Raw genomic sequence first — 22,557 nt, 5'->3', positions numbered from 1 at the left:
ACTTCCGAAAGCTTTCCTTTGTCGGAGGGTTTGGGATTTTTTTAAAGCAAAGGGAGAAGGAGAGAGAGAGAGAGAGGGGGGAAAACAAGACAATTAAAAAGATTGACAGGTAGGCTCCTCTGTCAGGGGTGACGCTTGTGGAGAGGGGAGGAGTAAAAATGTAGCAGGAAAAGCCACTCGATGCGTCTGTCTATCAGTTGAGACTGTCTGAAACAGCTTCTGGATCCACCGCGTTTCCATTTTCCTTTTTTTGGGAGACCTTCGGATCAGTCCCTGGAGTTTCCCCCTCTCTCCTTTTTCTGCTTTTTTAAGAGACAAATATTTTAGTCCATGTCGATGTGATCTGTTTGTTGGCGAAGCTTTGGATGCGCCTGCGTCTTGTTTGTTTCCCCTCTCTCTCAAGTGATATCCTCTCCACCGCATCAGCCACCCCTCCAAAAAAAAAAAACCGACTCTGTCCAAGATGCGATGAGATGAGCGGTGGAAATTATTTCCACGAGTCTTAAAACGTAAGTAAGAGAGAAAGCCTGCTCGTCCCATTTATTTTTTTTTTCAATGGGAGAGAAAGAGGGAAGGAGGGGAGGGAGGAAAAAGTCTCCGCCGGACTGGTGAGGCTGGATCCGGGCTGAGGTGGCGTGGTGGTGACGGGACTGACATTAACCCATCTAATGCCTGTCTATCTATTTTCTCCTCTCCCCTTTCTCTCTTTCAGGTCTGTGGCAGAAGAAGAGAAGGAAACACAAGGATACATTACTTATCAGAGCTGCGCGCTGCGCTCACACGGGACTTATTTGTTTTGTTACCGTCAGAGTTTATTTATTTTTTAGTTTTGGTGTGCGTAAAAAGGCGCAGCAAACTATCGCCCCCCTTTCAAGCAGCACTGGAGATTAGGGAGATTTTTTTCCAGGGGGAGTGAACTAAAAACTTGGGTTTCAAGGTGCTTTCTCCCTGCTTCTGCTGCTACTTCTTTTCTCTTTTTTTACTCTGCCATGAGAGAAATGAAGGAAGATGATCTTTGATGGACATGAAGGTGTCAGGAGCTGGCCGAATCCCTTCGTAATTTTTGTGCTTATTGTCGAAGCCGATCCAGCTTTTAAGTCCAAAAAAGAGCAAGCAGTTTGAAAAGAAGACAGCTCCGAGATCAAAAGCCTTCCCCCCTGAAAAACGGGATGATTTTTCAAAACTGATAGACTTGATTTGTTTGTAATTCCTGCATGAGAAGCACCGTGGAAAGTGACGGTCACTATGCCGAGGAGAAAGCAGCAAGAGCCGCGGCGATCAGCAGGTATAACCCGCTCCTCCATTCACACCATTTCACATCCTTGTAGTTTTTATTTACAATGAAAATATCTCTTTCCTTGTCATATTGTTTAGCTGCATGCTGAGATTTATTTCACAACTTAAATTTTAATTTCTTGTGTTATTAACACAGCGCGCAACTCAACCCCTGACCCCCCACTTGTGTTTAAAATGTGTCTAAATGCGCAAATGACGCACATATCTGCGCAATGCCACTTCTTTTCACAATTTTTTTATCCTCCTTTGCCAGGAAAGTTCTCTTAAGAATGGTGAGATAAACTAAATGGCATGTTATGGGGATAAAAGGGAGCTTTTGAGGTTCAAGAGTGAGTAATGATGAATAATTGACTGGGAAAGAAGGGGGAGAAAACTGGTGAGAGCCGGTTTTTTCCCTTTCTTTCAGTTTTATTAGAGGATTGCCATCCTTGATTTGATGCGTGATTGATCGCCTGTCATGTGGCAGTCTTTGATCTATTCATCCCTGATAAACATCAATAAATCCTTCTATGAAGACAGACATGCCTCTGGTAGGTTCCATACACACAATCCTCCTGTTGTCTTAAGCAGAAAAAAGTTGCGAATTAGGGTGAAAAATCAGCTCGTTTTATTTTTAGGGGAAGCTACTAAAAGCAGATGTAAGGACGGTGTGTGTGCTGAACAGATCACAGAAAAAAAATCAAGCTTTTTTTAATCAGATGTTTGAGTCACCTCATGTGCTTTTTCTTCATAGAGATAGAGCTTTTTACATCCAAATTCAGCCCACATTCACTGTAAGAATCAGTCCAGTAATGAAATCAATATCCACTGCTGGAGGGGAGCGTAACGTTTGCAATGTGACCAACTGATAAAACCAGGTCTTGGCAGTGGACCGACAAGGTTGACTTCTAGTGGTTTGGATTTGGACTCCCCCTTTTTCCTCTCGTCTCCCTGCAGCCTTTAAACAAATGTAAATGAGTGACAGGGGTTTCTACCTCTGTGCTAATGAGGCCGAGCCTTTGAAGTTAGGCATTAACAACTGGAGTGAACAAAAGACAGTTACAGAATTTTAAAGAGATTTTGAAATATGAGGTGCAAAGCGGGTCGAACAGGAGGGCCAGCCGACGAAGACTTTGAACTCAGCAGGTTTTATCATTTTAAGCAGGGAGCTGGTGATGGTGATGGTGCTGGTGATGAGGGTGAGGAGGAGGATGAGAAGGAGTGTAGGATGGAGAACATTCAACCGGTGCTCCACTTCTTTCTAGCAAAGCACTTTTCCGCATGGTTTCTGTGCCTGAACTGCAAAGAAAGGATTCAGATTTACTTTTCTTAGTGTGTGTGTGTGTGTTTTGGTTGTTGTTTTGGCGAAATAGCCCACTGGAAAAAGGTCGGCCATGGTGACTCCTGTTAGGTTTCTGTATGTAGATGGAGGCATGAAAACATGACATGGCTGTGACCCCTCCCTCCCTTCCCAACAAACACTTTCTCACGCACACACACACAAACACACACACGCCATTGATCCATTACACTGTCCACTGAATGCCATGCACATCATGGGTTGTAATGGTCAATCACAGCTTGGCAGACGGGATGTTTTCCATTCTTCCATGAACATGACAGTCGGTCAGAGATAACGCCCTCCACTCCACGCTCCCAGTAGCAACAAATAACTAACACACACACACACACACACACACACACACACACACACACACACTGGGCTAGCCTGATGCTCCACTGGGAGCTGGTACTGACCTGTGGCTTCCTCTCTGTGCTGCCGCTCAGAGGAAATTGCTCATGGTGGGACTGGAAATCAGACAATTATAACAACAATAGCAGACTTGTCTTGACAGGTTTTTTTTTCTCACCTTGTACCCTTTTTGCAGAATATTATTTGTTATGTAATGTTTGTTTTAGTGTTTCAGGGCCAAATCCGGCGTAACATATTCCACAAGCTCAGAAAAGGCGAAAGTAGAAATTTCTTTGAGTTTTACAATTTTATATTCCTATAATGGCGCCATATCATGAAATGTATTATCTGGTCTTGTAGCAAAAGCTGATTTTTTTGTATTTCTTAATGTCCTCTAAATTAGAAAATTCTTTAAAAAATTAAGGGATTTGTAGTGTAAATCTGATAGCTACATTATTGTGATTTTGACACATAATTTAATTTATTTTCTCAGAAAATAATTTTTCTTACACAATTTTCTAGAGTACTATTTTAAAGGTTGTGTTTGTAGTGTTAAGATCCACAAAAAGTATATTTTATACATCATACGTGTCCCTCATTGCACTCTTTTTAAAAACCCTTTTATAGTCTTTATGTAAGTATCTATGTTAAGACACTCAAGTTGTAAAGCTGAGATGGAAAAAAAAATGGAAAAACCTGCATTAGAAAGTGTGTAAAAAAAGTACATCTCTCTTTTTCCAGTATGCATTTTATTGTGCACAGATGCACATTACTGTGTGCTATTACACTTGTAGCCTCACCTCTTCATTAAACGACTCGATTTAAGGGTGAGGGGGGACAGGAAAGAAGGCAGGAACAATAAAAAGACAGAATGGAGTGACGCCGTCTTTCATCTGAGGCTGGCTTACAGGAGGAAGACGAGGAGGAAGAGCAGATAAGATAGTCGCTCTTATTTCTGCGGAGCACGATGGTTAATTATAAGAAAGAGACAGTGTGTGTGTGTGTGTGTGTGTGTGTGTGTGCATGGGTATAGGAAAAGGGTGGTGGTGGGGGGGTAAGGTTGCTTCCCGTTGGCTTCATTAGAGAGAGCCCTAATTATCTGTGGAGCTGATGGATTTGTGACAGGCCCTAACGATTAATGCTGACAAATTCAGTAAGGTGTCAAGTCCGCAGCTGCCTTGATGTAATCAAGTTGATATTATACAGTCCCCATAGCCCCTAGTGCAGCACCAACTCAATTTGCCTGTGCAGGTGACAAATGGACTTTGCTACCTGACTAATCACGTCAGGAGACAATGCCAGTTAATGACCTCGGTGAGCCCCCGCCCCCACCCCCACCACTCTTTATAACCTTGTAATAAGCAAGCCAGACCAGCAACCTTCCCCTCTCTTCTCTTTTTATTTTCTCCTTTGTTTTCATTTCAATTACACAGCTTAATTTCTGTGTCGAGGTCGCAGTGCGTTTTCTTAAAGTTTCTCCTTGTGTTTCGGCTGGAATGTGACAGCGGAAATGTTGCGAAGAGATTTATTTATTTTTATATTAATGACACAGCTCAGGCCTGTTCTAACCACTTGATGTATCAGCACTCCAAACTAATCCCAGGCACCGTTTTTAAAATATAGACACCCCGTTGAAGTTTTTACACTTTTGCATGTGTTGCACTGCTGCTAGTAAATCACCAGCACATCATAACACGGGTCTACTTTGGCTGAACGTCCTCCCAACTCTGCAGCCGCCTCGCTGAAGGCCTCCAGTTTATTTCCGAGCTGGAGAATCACAGTGCCCAGGGATTAATGATTTTGCATGCCCGGGGTAGCTAAGATTACACAGCGACCTTTGTGCTCTTACTTGACGATGCTGTTATGTGATATTCTCCCCTCGAAATAATCAGCATGCTGAGATTTATGTGCCCCCCACCCTTCTATCTTCACCAGCGTCCTGAGGAGTGCAGCAGTGTATAGCCTCTAGGTGTGTTTTTCTTTTTATTCTTCGCTTTTTATGTTGCTGGATTCCAGTATCCCCCTCCTTCTTGAGAATTAGAACAGTCTTGTTTTGATAAAAAGTTGATTTTTCAGCAAAGGAACTAGTGTCTTTGGCCTGAAAGTTGGAGCGGCTTATTGCTTCCGATGACTTAAAGGCTCCACAGCTTCTGAGAAATGAGAAGTTTATGTTTGATGATAAAAAAAAAAATGTGTGTTTGTGTGTGAGGGGGAGAAAGAGAGACAGGGGCGAAGAGAGCGTGTGTGTGTTTGTAGCTTAGCACTGACCGGTGTTAGTTTTCCTGGAATGAATAACTTGAACGAGTGTAACGGTAACCACGCCATGTTAGTCATCCTCTTTAGCAGGGGCCTGCCTTCAGATCCCCTCTATGCTCCCTCAACAGGAGCACAAAAAAAGCTCTAACAGCAGCTCCAAATATTTCTCACTTCTGACTGTCATATCTGCTCACTATTCCCAATCTAAACGAGGGATATCACACAGAGCAGGAACACATATTGATCTGCTGTTTTTATTCCCCTCACCCCTTTTAGTTGTGCTGTATGTTTCCTGGGTATTCCCCTTTAGCGTGTGTGTGTTTGGCGGTCGGACTCGGCTAGAGGTTACGCTAATTGGAGCGGTGGTGTCGTTAGCAGGTGGCATCGATCGACCTCGTCGATAGCCACTTTTGCTCCTGCGCCACCCTCCGAAACTATTAGTTAAATTTACATCAGGGATTTGAGGCAGTCAAAGGTCAAACATGCTCAGCTCGCTCTTCTAATGCCTTGAGTCACCACAAGTGTTTGTGTGTGTGCTATGTGCATTAGCTACGTTTATTATCCTTGCAAAAGCCCATGGAAAATTCTCACATTTAAAAAAAAACTGCTTTAAAATCATGAAAGGATATTTTTTAGTCGTGATTATCGGTGAATAACTAAAATAATCAAATAAAAAAGGTATTAGCAGGCATGTGTTAAGCTTTTTTCTGTTCACACAGATAAGGGTATATTTCACAGCATAGCCATAATACCCCTCCTTGTCTCTTTCTTTCCTTCTGATTCTTTCCGGGGCATTCTCAACAAAAGCTGCCCTCAGGGCATGCCGCTACCATCACTAGCAGTGTGTTGCCCTCGCTGCACTTTAGACACACACACACACATACACACACATACCGTCAACCATAAACACAGACAGTCAGACTGACAGACAGACAGATACACACACACACCTACACCTAATGCTTAAGTGCAGCCAGCATGTCTCTGTGGGAGGTCATAATGGAGGTGGCTTAGTATGATGGGAAATCATATCATTAAAGCAGCCAGATGTGCTTTGTTGCCTGCCTTGCAGCACATAAAAACAGCAGCAAGTCATGGGATCCAAAAAAAAAAAATCCAAGTCTGAGAAAATCAAGTCTGAAACAGATAGAAAGCAGCCCTCTGGGACTGGGCTGACAAGCAGTCTTACTCCTGACTGCCATAGAAAAACAATTTCCCCCAAATAAAGAATTTTTGTTCTCATTTTTCAGTGTTGCAGCAGCATAACAAACTCGATTTTTTTTTAAACTTTTCGTGAAATTCAAATTGGACTCAATGCTTTGATAAATGGCGGGCTGTTGCTGTTATCAGCTCTTTGTTAAGTGTGCTTAATTACTATGTAATATTTGTCTTGTGCTGAGTAATTACATTTTGTTAAGGCTCCACAGTGGGGGTGTAACGCTTAAGAGCTCATTAATGAAAAATTGTTCATATGTTGTTTCTCCTTCTTTTTCTTTTTTTTTACTTCTGCACATAATTTGAGACATGAGGAAGATAAGAGGGGAATCGTTCAAGAGAAGTAGTCGTGCAACATTTAAGGCACAAAAATTGACATCTCAAATTTTCTTAAGTAAAGTATTACATTTGCCGAGGGTAAATTTGCTCTCTTGATCAGTGCCGTGCCTCCTCGAGAGGCTATGGGAAAGTCTGCTAGAGCCAAATTTAACATGTTACTTCTATCAATAAAAGATGAGCAATTACAGAATATTTTGTCTAATAAGTATTTGAATTCCTCGGCGCAGTGAAAAAAAAAACATGTAGCTTACCCACTCATTACATCAGTTAGCAGGGGGAGTGAGAGGCAGCTCTTTGATGCCAACAAACAAACAAGACAAACGAGATGGGCCCACTACAGAAGAGCAAAAGCCCTATCCAGGGACACCCAACCCCTGCACACTCCTCCCTCTCTTCTTCCTCTCTGCCTCTCTACCTCTCTCTCTCTCTCTCCGTTTCGTTCACGTACCACTCATCTCTCCTCTCATTTCTCGGCACTCCCTCTTCCTTTATTTCTTGCTCTTTTTCCCCTCTCCAGCATGTTTCTCATCTCACATCCCCCTCTCTTCTGGATAAATACTTTGCCACTCAAAAGCAAAGAGAAAAGAGAGAGAAGGGCTGGTGTTAGAAGAAAGGAGGGGGGGTGAATGAAAAACGGGGATGAAAAAATGTTTTTTCTTTCTTAAACTGAGCTGCTTTTCTTTCACTGTCGGTTGTACGTCATCAGACAAAGTTAGGTGGAAATCGTCGGGGAAATGAATAGCTGAAAGGGAAACAAACTAAGGAAGAAGTGAGGCTTTATTTAAGTGTGCATTCTTGATTTTTTTTATTTTTTTGGAGCTGCTTTTTCGCCAAATACTTAATCATCTCAACATGGTTTGAATGCAATTTAATGAATTAAGTCTGTTTTGGCCATTGGCAAAGATGCGAAGATGTTTCGATGATGGCACCAGTGTTTGGTCCAGCATCAAAGAAGATGGGTGGGGGTCTATGTGGGTGATGGATGGCAAGGTGGTTGGATGGTGTTGGAGGGAGGGGTGGGGGTTGGGGGGCAGCTTTTAGGACGGGTATTAGAGCTGACAGATGAACGGGACGATGGACAAATTCTCCCGCAACAGCTGTGACTGCCGCCATTATCCTGACAGGTGTCAATTAAGAATTACTGCCCGGCCGGCCGAATGCCCCTCCCGACTCACATGCACGAACTCCCCCCCCCCCATTCCCCCCCTGCAACCCTCCCACCCCCTTGTCCAGCTGTCGGCGTGCGAGCGAAATAACACTTTACCCTTGTCAGTGTTGTCACAGGCCCTGCAGCCCCGGTTCTCTTCCCCCTTTGAAACGGCATCAGCGCTGATCAATAGCTCGGCGTATTAGCGGTCATGGTGAGTGTAGGTGGACGGGAAGCAGGTGTCCAGTTTGGTCCAATTGTAGCTGTCTAAACTGTGATCTACTGTCCGAATCTCGCTCTCCGATCAGGTACTAAACCACCACAAACATGCAAAGACGCTCGCATGGAAAAATGCTTCCATCAGATTGTTGCTATCTATCGGTTAGTTTTAAAGCTGATATATGGTGTTATACAGGTTAAAAGCCCCTTCAATACACCCCTGCTCTGTGTTTGTGTGTGTGTGTGGGTGCATTTGTACACAGTGTGTAGTGTATTCACCTTTTGCAAAGCAGCGGCTGCAGAGTAACCTACATTCTGGTTCCCTTGATCCTTGGTTCCTCAATTTGTTGGCCACTTTTATTCCACATTGTAAAGTGGGGAGTTGAGGTCAATGAGTGAGAAAATGAACAGTTGCCATCGCCCATCTCGAAGGCTCACTTCCAGTAAACCCGCTGGCTGACAAACACATTTTGGGGTCGGAAGGCTTCTGGCTTTACAGCGGGAAAAAAAAGAAGGAAATTAAAGCGTGTATGTTCTCCATTTGCCATATTTTCTCAATTTTTAGGGGTTTAAATCAGTGCGGTGGCATGCAGTTTAATTTCCCTTTAATTATTAAAGTACAATAGAAAGCATCATGTGTACAATTTCGTGGTAACTGTGTGTGTGTGTGTGTGAGAGAAATAAAAAGGGAGACATAAACTTTACTGTTACATACCTTTATTTCTAATTATACACCATATAATTTATCCGTACATGCACATATGTTCTAAGAATTTTAAAGTTATTATGTGCTCATGTGCTGTGCTGTTGACACTGTGTAGTTATGACTTGGTTTCTGTAATAAATGCAGTTTTCAGTGCCGGCGCAGAATAAACATGAGAAGCTTCAATCGGTAGAAGGAGGAAGCAAAAAACAGCAACGCGAAAAAGCAACATGAGAGTGAGCGCAGAAGGCTCCCCAGGAATACACAGATGGATTTGCATGTTCACTTGGGAGTTACAGTTTTGGATTTCCTCCCTAGAAATCATTTGCCACAGAAAATAACCGGGGAAGATAATATCAGTGTTATTTCGCTACTCCTGCTTTATTTGCATATCTCTTGTTTTAAATAAGGCAACCCCCTCGGAGTGAAATTCAGTTTGTTTTTTTGGAGCTTCATTCTGCATCACCTTTTTTTTTATTTCTCAACCTCTCTCCCTTTTTCTCTATTTAATTCTTTCTTCAGGCCTAGCTCCTCTCTTCTGTCTCACACTGGCACTAGACTGCTCCGAGCGATTATCAAACCTGAGAATATTTTCCATCCCCATGCAAATCACCCACCAAGCTCTCTTATCGTTCCTGCTTTGCCCCCACCACCACCACCACCACCTCAGCCACCCCAAACGGTTGTGTGTAATCAAAGTAAACGGCAGCTAAAGCTAAAAGGGAAACGCTCTTTGTGGAGATGGATGGAGGGATTAAATATTAACCGGATGCGGCTGACTTAAGGCAAGTGTTTTACATAGCTGCTCCCGCCGCGGATGCCGCGCATTGATCCCCTCGCCCTGGCGCCTTTACTTGTTTGGCTGCCTGCCGTTAATTTTTCACCATCATTTCACTGGCCAGGCCTTTAGAACGGAGAGGGAGAGGGAGGCCAATGAATGGTTCACCCATCCACCATTTCCCCTCCCCTCCCTGTGCCTTTAACGGGGGCAGGTGAGATGGATGATAGCAATTTGAAATTTTGTTTGTGCGTGTGATCATGGAGATTGTTTTTGGTATTACCATGGTGTAACAATCCCGGTGATTAATTGAGGTGAATGCTTGGCTAGGATTGGAGGATCTGGGAGGTTGCAGGTTCTTCACCTTCCTCAGCTCTTGACTTGTGAATGTGGTGTTTATCGGCTGACCTTGGAGTCCAACACTGCTGCCTTCTTACACACTCACAGGATCCTACACACACATACACACACTACCCCGCTTGTCATATCACTCCCTTCATTTCCTCATGCCTCTTTCTTCCTCTCCTCCAGCTGTGATTAAAAGAGAAAATCAAAGCACTCAAGCCAAACTTTGGGCAAAAAGGAGACTAAACAAAAACAAAATGGCTACAGTGGCTACACTATTCATTCAGATGGACATTAGCAGTGGAAATGCTCTTGCAGTGGCGCGGTGTGTTTTCAATGTGTTTGTTGTCTACATGTGTATAGCAATATCCTGTGGGTCACAGAGGCAGCTTGTTAACAGGGGGGCTCATACCAGTGGTGGTGCGTTCCCCCTCCCCTCCTCTAACCACACACACATACACACAGTTGTTGCACTGGTGCTGTTGACAGCATTGTGAAGGCCTTCTGGCATTTATAAATGCAGTGTTGGTCCTGCAGCGGAGCTCTACCCTGCAGTCGTCAGACATGGCCACCGCTCATCACTCAGCCCTAATGATGCCTTGTTTTCCCGCCCCCCCCAACCTCTAATGCACCCCCCACCCCCCCTGACCAGAGTGCACATCTGAAGGGGTCGAAGGCAGGTCGTGACCCCCATGTGGCTGCAGTCCGGACGATTGCTGCGCTTTTCTTTACGTGTTTTGGTTTGATCTCTCTCTGTGGCTCAGCCTCTTTCTTCCTCGGCTGACATTATATCCCATTTAGGTTCAAACAGAAGCCTTTTACAGCGGGTATCAATGCTTCGGTGCTGGAAGGTGCAGATAGCTGATATTTATAATGCTGCATGGTATTAATTTGACAATTTTCATGCAACCAAAAATTCCAAATATTTCCTGTTTCAACCAGAATTATATGATACTAAAATGCTCTAAGCCAATAAGCCAACAATAATAGCGAAGATAATAATAATAACTCTAAAAATATTGTTGCCTTGTTGTTTAATCCAATCAGAATGCTGCGTTACTATTGAAAAGAGCTTAACTCAGACAACACTGTAGTGTTACATTTTATAAATGAAATACATCCACATTAATAAACCTGTTGGTCAGCTTCTAGTATGTGATAATTATTGGTAAACAAATGAATTCATATATCTGACACTCCTTTGTCTTTTGGATTGTCGCCAACTTCTCCTTCCTTTTCATGCTATTTTCTTTTTTATTCTGCTCCCTGTGTCTTTCTGTGTCTCTCGCTCTTTTGCTCTCCTTTAGTTAAAGTAGCCCTGGTCCCCATAGCAACACATAGTGAACTCTTACTCATTAGTGTGTATGCAGCCCTGCTGAATGGCCTGAATCCTGTTCCTCATTCCTGTGATTTCATACCAACACGTCCGTCACCTCATCATGATTCTACCGAACCAGAATGACTATCTGCCAGTGATCATATTTGGATATTTTGATCTTGATTTCCAAATCAGTGTGTTTGTCTTGTGAGTGAATTCTGTGTGTGTCTGTGTGTGTGTGTGTGTGTGAGATCACATGAAGATTGAGAGGCGACACTGGGAAACGTCCCTCCGTCACGCCTGACTCACGCTCGGCTGTTTTTTTTGGCCGTTAAATCTCCAGAGCGCTGATAACAGGTCAGCCGTTGAGAGAGAAACGAGAGGAAGGAGGGGTGTAGAGAGAAAGAGAGGGAGAGAGAGAGAGAGAGGGAGGGGGTAGAGTAAGGAAGTGAAAGAACCAGGATATGATTAGAGAGAGAGTAAGAAAGAGTGTATCCAGACGAGAAAAAAAAAGGGAAAGAGAGAGATTGGTCTTCTTTATGCTGGCTCACCCATTGCGTGGGCGGCGCATGGAGTGGAGGGGTCAATGGGATGCCGTGATAGGCTAATCTGCCAGGAAGGGAGGGTTAGGGCAGGCCTCGCGGGAGCAGCTCATTGGCTGGACTCATTTGCCCTGTGAAATAAAATCTCATCGCATCTTTGTTTTCATTTTTTTTCCACTGTTTGAAGATTGATAGTGCGGGTATTTGCTCTGAAATCTCTTTTGGAGTGTGAATATTTATCCGCCTGCATCTGTACAGTATGTGCCCGCGTAAGTGTGTGTGTGTGTGTGTGTGTGTGGCATACTTTTCTTAGTTCATCCCAGTTCCTGTGGGAGTGTGTGTATGCGCTATGTTTCCAGAGAGCTGTGTGTGCTCGTCCTCCAGTCAGACACATGGATGACAGATGACCCAGTGGGAGACACCAGCCATCCTGCCCAACCGGAATCTTAACCCCCCCTTTCCACCTGCCCCCCCCCCCCCATATAAAAAAAAGTGCATACTTTGTTTACTTCCTCTGCTTTTGGCCATAAATCCTGGATCAACCTCGAAGGTGGCGTTGCCCCCTTTTCCTCAGGTTACCGCTTTGTACGCGATCATAATAGCTGCGTCACTGCGAGTGTGTACGGGCGAACAAACCAGCCACAACCTGGCTGCATGCATGCCTGTCTATCGCTACAGGGGGGTGGGGTGGGGGGGAAGCTTACTGGACCAGAGGAAACCTAAATCCTCATATAAAAAGGCCATGCTCTCAGCCTGGGCCGAGGGAAGGAGGGAGGGAGAAAGAAGGGAAGAGAGAGGGAGACAGAAACGGGGGAGAGAGAGAAGGGAAAAAAGTTGATTTCCTTTTTCAGCAGAGCCATACATCACAGGGCCTCCCAGCTGCAGTGTCACAAGCTGACAGAATGACATGTGTCATTTATCAAAGGGGCCAGGCGGGGGCCTTGGGAAACGTGCACCACAAAGCCTGAGAGAGTTCATTCCAACGCTCAACCCTCCCTCCTTCCCTTCCCTCCCTCCCTCATCTCTACTCCCTCAGCCCGCCCCCGCCGTTCACTCTTCTCTCCTCCTGGTTTTCTCTCCTCTCTACCTCCCCCCTCTCCAAGACCACCTCCACCCTCCCTGCACACTTTGCCTGGTGCCAAAAAAAGGGCTCTGTAATGTTTTCTGTCTTCGCTGTACTCACACACAGTCGCCGTGTATGTGTGTGTTAGTGAATGCAGGGTTACTCCGCTGAATAGGCCAAAGCCAAAGTCAGTGCAACTTTGAAGTATATCTGAAAGAATCAATCACATTAAGAAAGCATTCAAAGCGATTTGAGCGAACAGTTCAACAATCTTTACACATTTTCTTTTATACAATCATTCATAAAATGATCAGCGAATAAAGATATTTATAAGAACTTAAAGGCCGTCCACACCATGAAGCATAACTATAATGATAACATTGTGAGCATCCACATGATGAAGGCTGAGGTCGCCCGCACTAGGTTTAGCTTTTATCTATCATTATTCTTAATAAGAATACAAATAACAGGAATAACAAAACAGTAGGTATAGTAGTGCACTGCTATGGTGCAGAGTGTCTTTCAGCGCAACAGAGGCAAGGAGACAGAAATGTTGTTGATTTCAATGAGTAAACGTTTTTTTATGACTTTAAACATGATGCTGGATGGGTTTTTAGATTGGCTGTTGGTGTTTCTATCGTTCATCAGATCGCTCTGAAAGTGCCCCCTTCCACTGTATACACAGAGGAGGTGCATAGTTTCAGTCAACACATGGGCCGTTTTAATATCTTTATTGTACAGTTGTAAAGTTTTCAATTGAATGTATCTCAAAGAATTGGCAAGTTATCACATTTGGTTTTATTTTCAATTTAGGACAATGTCAGGGTTCAGGATTGTAAATTACTTTTCCAGATATAATGGTTGCAGTTGGTCCCCAGCTGACAGATTTAGCAAGTTTTGGGTGTTGTTTTTTTTTATTATTTGCTCTAGCTTTTCCAAATTTTGTATACAGACATGGTAATAACAACGGCACTGTAAATTTAGATAACAACGGCACTGTAAATTTAGATGGATTTTGATTGGCTGTCAGTGTCCTTGTGCTTTTGTACCGAGCTTGTTTGTGTTGCTGTTGTAATCTGGTTAAAGACATCTTTATCTTTATGATTTTTAGCCTTATTAGAGCATAAATATTCACTCTCCCCATATCATTCATTTCTTACTTTGCTGTCATTAACATTCAATTGATCTTGAAGTGGCCTGGAAACATTTATATCTCTCCTCTCTCTCTCTCTCTCTCTCTCTCTCTCCTCTCTCTCTCTCTCTCTCTCTCTCTCTCTCTCTCTCTCTCTCTCTCTCTCTCTCTCTCTCTCTCTCTCTCTCTCCTCTCTCTCTCTCTCTCTCTCTCTCTCTCTCTCACACACACACACACATACGCACACACACTCTCCATACCTGCTACTGAAGAGTTGTTTGACAGAGAGATTACAGCTTTCCCGGCTGGTCGGGCCCCAGTCGGAGGTCTGTGGGGTCACGGCACAGAACGCTCGGGGCCCGTTTAAGAACGCATTACGTTGCAGAACAGCTTGTACATAGGAACGGCTGTTGTAACCCGATGTGTCAGTACAATAGCAAGCTGTGTCAGTCCAGTCATAGCATGCCTATCTACAACTTTCTGTGTTAATGTCTTACCTCACCGCACGCACTCCATTTCCAGCTTCCTCTCATCCATCATCGGCTCACCTTTCATCCCAACCCCTCATCCACCCCCATCATCGGCCCACGCTAGGGTTAACTTCATCCAGCCACTTGCAGAATCAATAAACTATCTCACCTGGGTGCCCTTCCCTTCCTCCAGCATGGCCAGATTAGACTCTTGACCTCTGTTTAGTTGCAGTAAAGAATGCCTTGTTGCCACCCTCTGAGCAATGTCTTATTTTTCTTTTGAGCAAGTGTGACCAAATTAAAAGTAAAATCAGCTCAAAAAACTACATATAACAACATATAATGTAGTAAACGATTGGGATTGTGTTAACTTTTTATGTTATTTTTATTTCATTTACTCTTCATTTAAAAGATCAGCAATTGACTGAAACTAAACATACCGTTCAGTTTATGTTGTGATTTATTTTATTTCAATTATTTAATTTTTTCTTAGTTTCTAGAATTTCTAGTTTCTATTTTTCAAGAATTGGTCCATAAAGTGTCATACAATAAAAACATTTTTATTAAAGTAATTTGTTTAAGAAATCAGCCCTCTGAGTACCTTTGCAGGGTCATATTACTGAAATGCATAATTTACATAAAAAGGTCCAATTTCATTCCAACTCAGAAATGCTGAGGGATGAGGAATATTATCGGCAGCAATATTAGTAATTTGTTTCCTTATTGGTCTCAAAAATGCCTTATCTATCAGTATTTATAACTAAAATTAGATGCAAGGACCTTTCCATGGGTTAGAACTTATAAATGTATGTAAGAGATTTTTCTCAAGGCATTCGAGGGGTTTAAATTCATACAATTTCAAGCATGCACCTTCTTTGAAAATTGTGCCCTCTTGCTCATTTTTGCTTTCTTATACCAGACTAAACAGAGTATATTTCTAGTGCTTCTAGCAGTCAGCATGGCTGAAGAACTTAAGTTGAAATTCTCTGTTTAATTATTAAAAATCCAACTCAGGGCAGCAGGAGGTGGAGCGCAGACAGAGAGAGTGAGTGAGGGGGAAAAAGAGTAAAAAAGAAGAAGTTGTGGGGGAGTCGTCCTGATAGTATAATGTTTCCTTGCTTTGTCTGCGGGGGTTAAAAGACATGGCACATCATTAAGAAGAATATTCAGTGGTGGTGTCACTGAGGGGTGACCCTTCTAACAGGTCATGGATAGTTCACTCTTTAACCCCCCCTCCCAACCCACTAAATAGTTCCCCGCCCCCTTCCTCTGTACACACAGTCATAGGTAGCAGTTCAGGGAGTTTCACTCACACAGTGGCCATTTTGATATCTTTGTTTTCCTTTTTCTTGTTGAGAAGATGGTGTTGAGAGCTGTAAAAGCATTTCATTGATTGTAACATGCAGCCAAGTTTGGCTAAAGCACAATGAAACAATCTTATTCACACAGTTCTGCTTCGGTTTGGATCAGATTTTGGCACGTACTGATGCTAAATGTACATTCAACAACTTCAATCTTTATAAAGCGATCAAGAATGAGAGTAATAGCTTTGAGCAACACATTTGTATGACATTCTATGAATAATCACATTTTTAAAAACCACTTGGTTGAGGTTAAAGGTCAAAAGAACAAGGTTACGCTTAAAAAACACTATTTCCGGCCTTTATCCTTTTCCTGTAGTTTCCAGTTCTGTCCCTAGTTTGTTTCCCCAACCAAATATATTTTTACACTTATGGCTTGAAAAGTCCTGGCCTGGGGCTCGCAACTCTGGTTTCCCACCAGAACATGCCGTTTTTGTGGGCTGTAAACTAACTCGTGCTCTCTGTGCCCTCTATGCCTGCTGCAAGGGAATGAGAGTGGAATGTAATAATTACTTTTGACAGACTTAGTTAATTTGAAATATAGTAGATATAAAAGTAGACTAATTTCCAATACAAAATATTACTAAATCTGCATTCCTTATCTAGCCCGCCTGTCAGTTGTTTTTAAGATCAGGGGACAGATAATAATTGACCAGAATTTATCCCATTTGCCCGGGATTTAATCGAAATCTTCCAGAACACCAGCCATAGCTTCTAACAACGGGACATGAAAAACAATACTTCGGAAGTTAAGTTGCTCTGTCACCAGACAAAACTTGACAGGATAGCTACACATTCCAATGCATTATTTTCCATCAGAAAACTACAAACTGTTTATGAGACCAGCGTACTTATTTGAAAAACTGGGCTCTATTTCTTCTCACCTCTCCGACTCCAACTTCTTTTCACCTCCTTCCTCTGTTCCCTCTGCATTTTGTGTGTGTGTGTGTGTGTGTGTGTGTGGTGGTGTAACCAGCAAGACGGCCTCTTTTCATTTGTCTTCATAAGCCTCATTTATTTTTGCAGCCAGATGTGAGCTGACAGACATCACTCAGTGCTTCCCTCCATCAGCACCCTTGAGCCCCTCTCTCTACTTCACCCTCCCACTAGGAGGTCAGGCGAGCACCCCGCCACCACCAACACCTTCCCCACACCCCCACCGCCAGCATTACAGAAGATGGATGTGTCTTTAAAGCAGAGATTGATTGTGGATATCAGAGTTATGGCGCCATTCATCACGGCCGATATTATTCAGACGAGCGGGATTGAACAAGAAGGTGGGACTCCTGAGCCCATGGGTGGTTTCTGGGGGGGACAGCGTGGAGGAACTTTAATAGATTGTAGATGAGAGTGTGTGTCACTTTGTGTGTGTAGAATAAATGTGTGCGCTTATGCTCACGTATTTGCTTGTAAGTCGGCCTCACTTGGGAATTCTGGCATGTGCTTGACTGTTTCTTGTCTTTATTCTCATCAGTGTGTGTGTGTGTGTGTGTGTGTGTGTGTGTGTGTGTGTGTGTGTGTGTGTGGAGCTGTCTGCATTGATCTCCAGTGATGTGATCCTCCTTCAGAGCCTGTTCTCATCGGACTCTGATTTACGGCTTCATTAGGATCCTTGCGCTACCTCCCCTTTTCTTTTTGTCTCCCTGCTTTCGCCAGGTCACTCTTCAGAGACACACACTCAGACAACACACACTCTTGTCGAGCAAAAAGCTGCGACTCAAGGACTTTTTTCATCCCAGCACGTTGTATAGTTTGTTTCTGTTCTGTTTGTCATCTTTATGAATAATCTCTTATTATTCATCAAGGCTCAGCACCTCATTGTGCCCTGAGAGTTGAAGTGCTGTGGCGGTTTTTGGAGGTGCTTCCCTACCCCCAGGCAGCCCCACTCGGCTGAAAAGAGCTCTCATTGTGTGTGTCGTCTTTTATGGCGCTGTCTGAAAGAGAGGGATGCACTCCAGTCGGCATTCAAATGCACGTGGTAAAGCTGCCAGCAGAGCAGGACAAACACCACAGGTTGTAAACGCTTTGAAAAGGAGAGTGTGTAAGGGTGTGCATGCACACGGGTGTGTAAATGTGTGTGCAGGCTCTCAACTGAAAGGTTTTCACTCTCTTTACCTCCACTTTTTCTCTCCTGATACAGTCCGCCACTTACTTTACTCCTCTTTTTATTTCTGTCTACCTGTCTTGTGTAGTTGCCTGAAATGACTTTCTTCTTCTTCCACTACGAAAAGAAAAAAAACTCAAAGTTTTCGCTTCTCATGTTTTTAAAATCCCCCCCCACCACTATTATCAGGAGTCAAGTCATGCAGAAATGTAAAAAATAAGAAGGTAATCACACTTTGTGCTGGTGCTTTTGTCGTCAGTCCGTGATGGAAATGGGTCTAAATATGAGATTAGAACCTGCCGGTGACTGATGCTATTAGGCAGATATGCCATAGACTTTACTATCTCCCATGAAGGATTAGTGCAAATTATACTGGGAGACAGGCTTGATTTCTCCTCTGCCTGGCTGGATGTGGGCATTTGAGGCACTCTAAGTTGACAGCGTCTGTCTCTGCTTAGTTCTCCGAGACAGGTTGTGTGACAGCTGATGCCAGGCGAGGGCTTAAAAAGTGTGTATGTGTGGGTGTCTATTTGTGTGTTGGACAACGTTTGGTCTGTGTGTGCGAGCGTGAGTGTGTCATTGTGTGTGTGTGTGTGTGTGTGAGAGAGTAGGAGAGTTATAAACTGACAGGCGAGTGTGTTTGAATGTGATTGCGCGTCAATGACGTCTTTTTTTTTTTTTTTCAGAAAACAGGTTCTCTTTGAGTACGGTGACAATTGGGAAAGGCTAATTTTAAGCTTGGTGGCTTCCTCTTTAATTCTACACACTCTTATCTAGCGTTATTTGAAATAATTAAACTGTCTGTAAGAATGTCCAGGTGAAGCTGTTTTTTTTGTAGCTATGAATAAGTAGGAACGCTGGTCAGACGTCTGACCAGGTGCTGCGGATGTTTAAATCCATTTTGAGGGAAAAAATGCTGATAAAAACAAAACCTTGATAACAGGATGCATGAGTTTTCCTCATCTCCAAACCCTCACTTTTCTTCAGAAACTACCATAATAACAGCAAGCCAACAGCTTGTAGTGCATAATCTCAAATTGTTTGAACTATGATGTTGATGTAACTGGAGGTAGGTGGTCGAGCAGTTCGTTCACCTCTCAGGAATGTTTGAGGGAACATGCAAATGCTCCCTGTTTTAGCCCTGCTGTCTCCTCTCGGCCTGCTGATTTAGGAGGGTGACATGTCCTTTAATGTTGGGTAATAAACTGGAGGGGTGGATTTATAGTCTCAAGCCTTGTTTTCCCCCCACTATCTCTGTCCTCTGGCTCCTATGACGACAATACAAGCTCCACCCTCGATGCATTTAAGGTGTTTGCAGAGCGACAGTGGTAGCTTTAGCAGAGCCGTTGGTTTCCACCTTAGCCCTTGGCCATATGTCACACAGAAATGTGACAGAGGGAAAGTTTAGCAGTAGACTGGAAATAAGTTTGGATTGGAAATCACCAAGCCAGCTGCAGTGAGCTGTGGTCATTGTGGGTTAAACCTGCCATGAATTACAGGTTAAAGACCTCAGGACGCAGGAAGATATTTCCTGCATGAATTCCTGCCCAATGAAGGACATGCATTTCATTGTGATTTTTTGTTGATACATTTAGCTTTGCTCTCTGAAATAACCATTAACTTAACTTAACTTAATTAATACTATCAGTTAAACAGTTAAAAATAATGATTTAAAAAAAATGGAAAAGTAAATTCAATATTTGTAGTGCTATCTATCAGTGTAGATTGTTTTGTGAGTTTGTAACTATCTTTGGTCAAGTATTGTTTCTACTTTAAAACTGCTCACATTAAAACTGCTCACATCCATGGATTAGCTTGAGCAACTGGGACATGGTTTTTGCAAAGACAAATTGCTTTTGAGTTTTACAAGTGTTGTATAGTCCCATTATATTCAAGCCAATATCTCCAACACTTGCCAACTCACACCAAAACCTTCTAGACTGATAAACAGAACTACAGGTGAGAGTAAAAATATGTTTGGTTATTTTGGTGTGAACTGTCCTTTTAAAACTTTGCAACTAATCACAACCACTTATCTCATCGGGGACGGGTTTGATAGGACGACTGGTGTTCAGTACAACTCAAGATACTCCGAGCAAACTGTCAAACTAAGCAGCGCTGATCAAATATTAATTAAGATTCTGTTACTGTGTTGCTCAAATGTTTTCAGAAACACATTATTGTTCACCTGTAATTTGACAATGTTTGTGACCAGGCCAACATTAGTGGCAGATTATGACTATCTGTCAGAAAAACAATCCCTAAATGCAGTAAAGCAACATTTCACTCTCACTTAGAACCAAAGCAGATGCTTCCCTGCACATTTAAAAACACTCATATCCACTTGCAGCCCATATTTTGATTCCGCTCATCCTAACTTCTCCACATCCTCACATTTCTGCTTTGTCTTCCCACTCATCCTCCTTCTCTCTGCTCTCTCCTCCTCCTTAGTTTGTGAGGTATGATGCACAGCAGTGCTTCGCTATGTCAGCAGGATTGAAACAGGTCAAAGTGTAGAATGACTCAGATAGGTGTAGCGTCAGGCCGATATATACTGTATGTCCTCATGGTATTGGCTTTTTCTTGGACTGGGGCCAGACAAGCCTCTGATATGATGCAGTTAAGACTTCAGCAGGTGAATAAGACTTGGTTAGGAATGTTTTTATTTCAGGTGGCTGACCGGAAAATGCACCTCAGTGTGGTGTGGGAGGATTTACTCACCAACATAAGTGTGTAAATCCTGCATGAAGCCTGCATTCCCTACCTTGCAGAGCTGCTAAATATAAAGTAATGTCATTTGTTTGGCTTTTAAGAGACTTTTGGAATTGTTTTGATGGTTTAAATGATGTTCAGAACCTGACAAGAGTATATTTTGAGAAAAAGACTTAATTTGTTTAGCATGATCGAAGTCTTCAGTACCAGTATCGGCATGTAAAAAAACCCAAATCGGTCTCCTTTACTCAGGATGCTCCAAATCAGTCTCATCCTCTCCTCCACACAGTTTGACTGATCAGTCTGAGGCCTAGTTTGCTGCTGCCAGCATGGGACTCGATGTTCGTTTCTCTATTTATTTCCACAGCTCATGCGTTTTTCCCCATATAAAGACAGTCTATGTCCGACCGTGTCACTGCGTGATGGATTGCATAGTCCTCTTCTCTCAGGATGAGAAAAGTGGGGGATGGTGGAACGAAGGAAGGAAAGAAGGAGGGAAAGAATGAGTGAGAGAGGGAGGAAGCGGAGTGGTGCGGTGCAGCAGTGAAGGACATGGCAGCTTAGCGCTGGCCAAAAAGACTGTGCTGAACACCTGCTCCTGTCTCCAACGCCCCTTCAACCTCCTCATTACCTGTCAATCTATCACAAGGCAGCCAGATCAAATGTCTGCAGAAGCCAGGACTCGCACAGGGAGGGAGGGGGGAGCGAGGGAGGGGGAGCGAGGAAAGAAAGAAGGGAAAGAGAGGGACAGATTGCATGTCTGGAAGAGCAGAAAATGAAGGGGAAGTAAATGGAGCAGCTGCGTGTGCATATTGAAGATCTGTTGATAATTTGGAGTCAACTTTGTCCAGAGTGCAATTCTTTAAAACTTCTGGAGGTAGTTTGTCATGTTTGCTAAATTTAGTATACATGGAATTACGACTGCATGTCAGTCGGACATAGCATGGAATTTTGTTTTATGATCGTCAATGGAGATTTAAAGTGACAGTGCAACCTAAAATCAAACACATAGTTTACTCTTACTTGTAGTGCTATTTATCACTATGGATTGTTTTGGTGTGAGTGTTGGAGATATCAGTTGTAGAGATGTCTGCCTTCTCTCTAAAATGACGGAACTATATGCCACTTTGCTTGTGCTGACAGATGATTAATAAAGCAAAAAGAAAAGAAAAGAAATACCCCGAAAAAAACATCTCTCGTGCCGATATCTCCAACACTCTGCAACTCTTACCAAAAAAATCTAGATTAATAAATAGCACTACAGGTAAGAGAACAATGTATATAAGTTATTAGGAGTACATTTATAAGTAAAAAATAATGTTTTGGGAAACTCTCAGGTACAGCTCTTTTAACATCATTACACACAAAAAAGAAAATGAATAATATTTTGTCAGGCATCAGTTTTGAGGGTTTTCTTGTCAGTATACTATACCTCCTGCTCCACACAGTAGTGTTTATACCTAAAGAAAGCACAGCTTGGCCTTTGATTGGCGCCTCTGTGTAAAAGAGGTGAATCTGTGACAGACAACCGCCTCTGTAGGAAGGCGGGGCCTGCAGTGTCAGATTACAACGACAGTGGTGCCAGCGTATATGTACTCACATTTGTGTGAATGTGTTGCAAACAAAGTGTGCACGCACATTTGTATACATGCAAATGTGTATTTTTATGACATGCGGATACACAGGTTTGTTTTTGTACCAGTGTGTATGAATTGTACGTGTATAAGTGTGTGTTTTAGGTCTGCATTTCTACATTGTGTGTGTGTGCTTTAAAAGGCAGATGAATTTGAGCTCATCAAGGTGCATTAGAGCACACATGACCAGTCCCAGCCCTCTATTTCTGATCCCTTTCAGTCCCTACTCTCTCTCTCATTCGCTCTCTTTT

General features: G+C 43.1%; 1 protein-coding gene across 2 annotated transcripts in view; it reads left to right on the top strand.

Moving 5' to 3' along the window:
* Nucleotides 1-22,557, top strand: part of LOC131975896 (teashirt homolog 1-like) — a 39,766-nt gene that overhangs the window by 1,403 nt on the left and 15,806 nt on the right. Inside the window, exons 1-2 of one of the 2 annotated variants that reach the window (XM_059338708.1) lie at nucleotides 184-509; nucleotides 713-1,285. In XM_059338708.1, the coding sequence (XP_059194691.1) occupies nucleotides 1,246-1,285 (40 nt within the window). In that variant the 5' untranslated portion in view covers nucleotides 184-509; nucleotides 713-1,245. Of the gene's footprint in view, nucleotides 1-183; nucleotides 510-712; nucleotides 1,286-22,557 lie in introns of those variants that run through there. The other variant, XM_059338709.1, reaches the window with a different exon arrangement.

This window comes from Centropristis striata, chromosome 8 (assembly GCF_030273125.1).
Source record: "Centropristis striata isolate RG_2023a ecotype Rhode Island chromosome 8, C.striata_1.0, whole genome shotgun sequence".
Taxonomy (NCBI): Eukaryota; Metazoa; Chordata; class Actinopteri; order Perciformes; family Serranidae; genus Centropristis; species Centropristis striata.
This window is presented reverse-complemented; position numbering and strand designations above follow the sequence as displayed.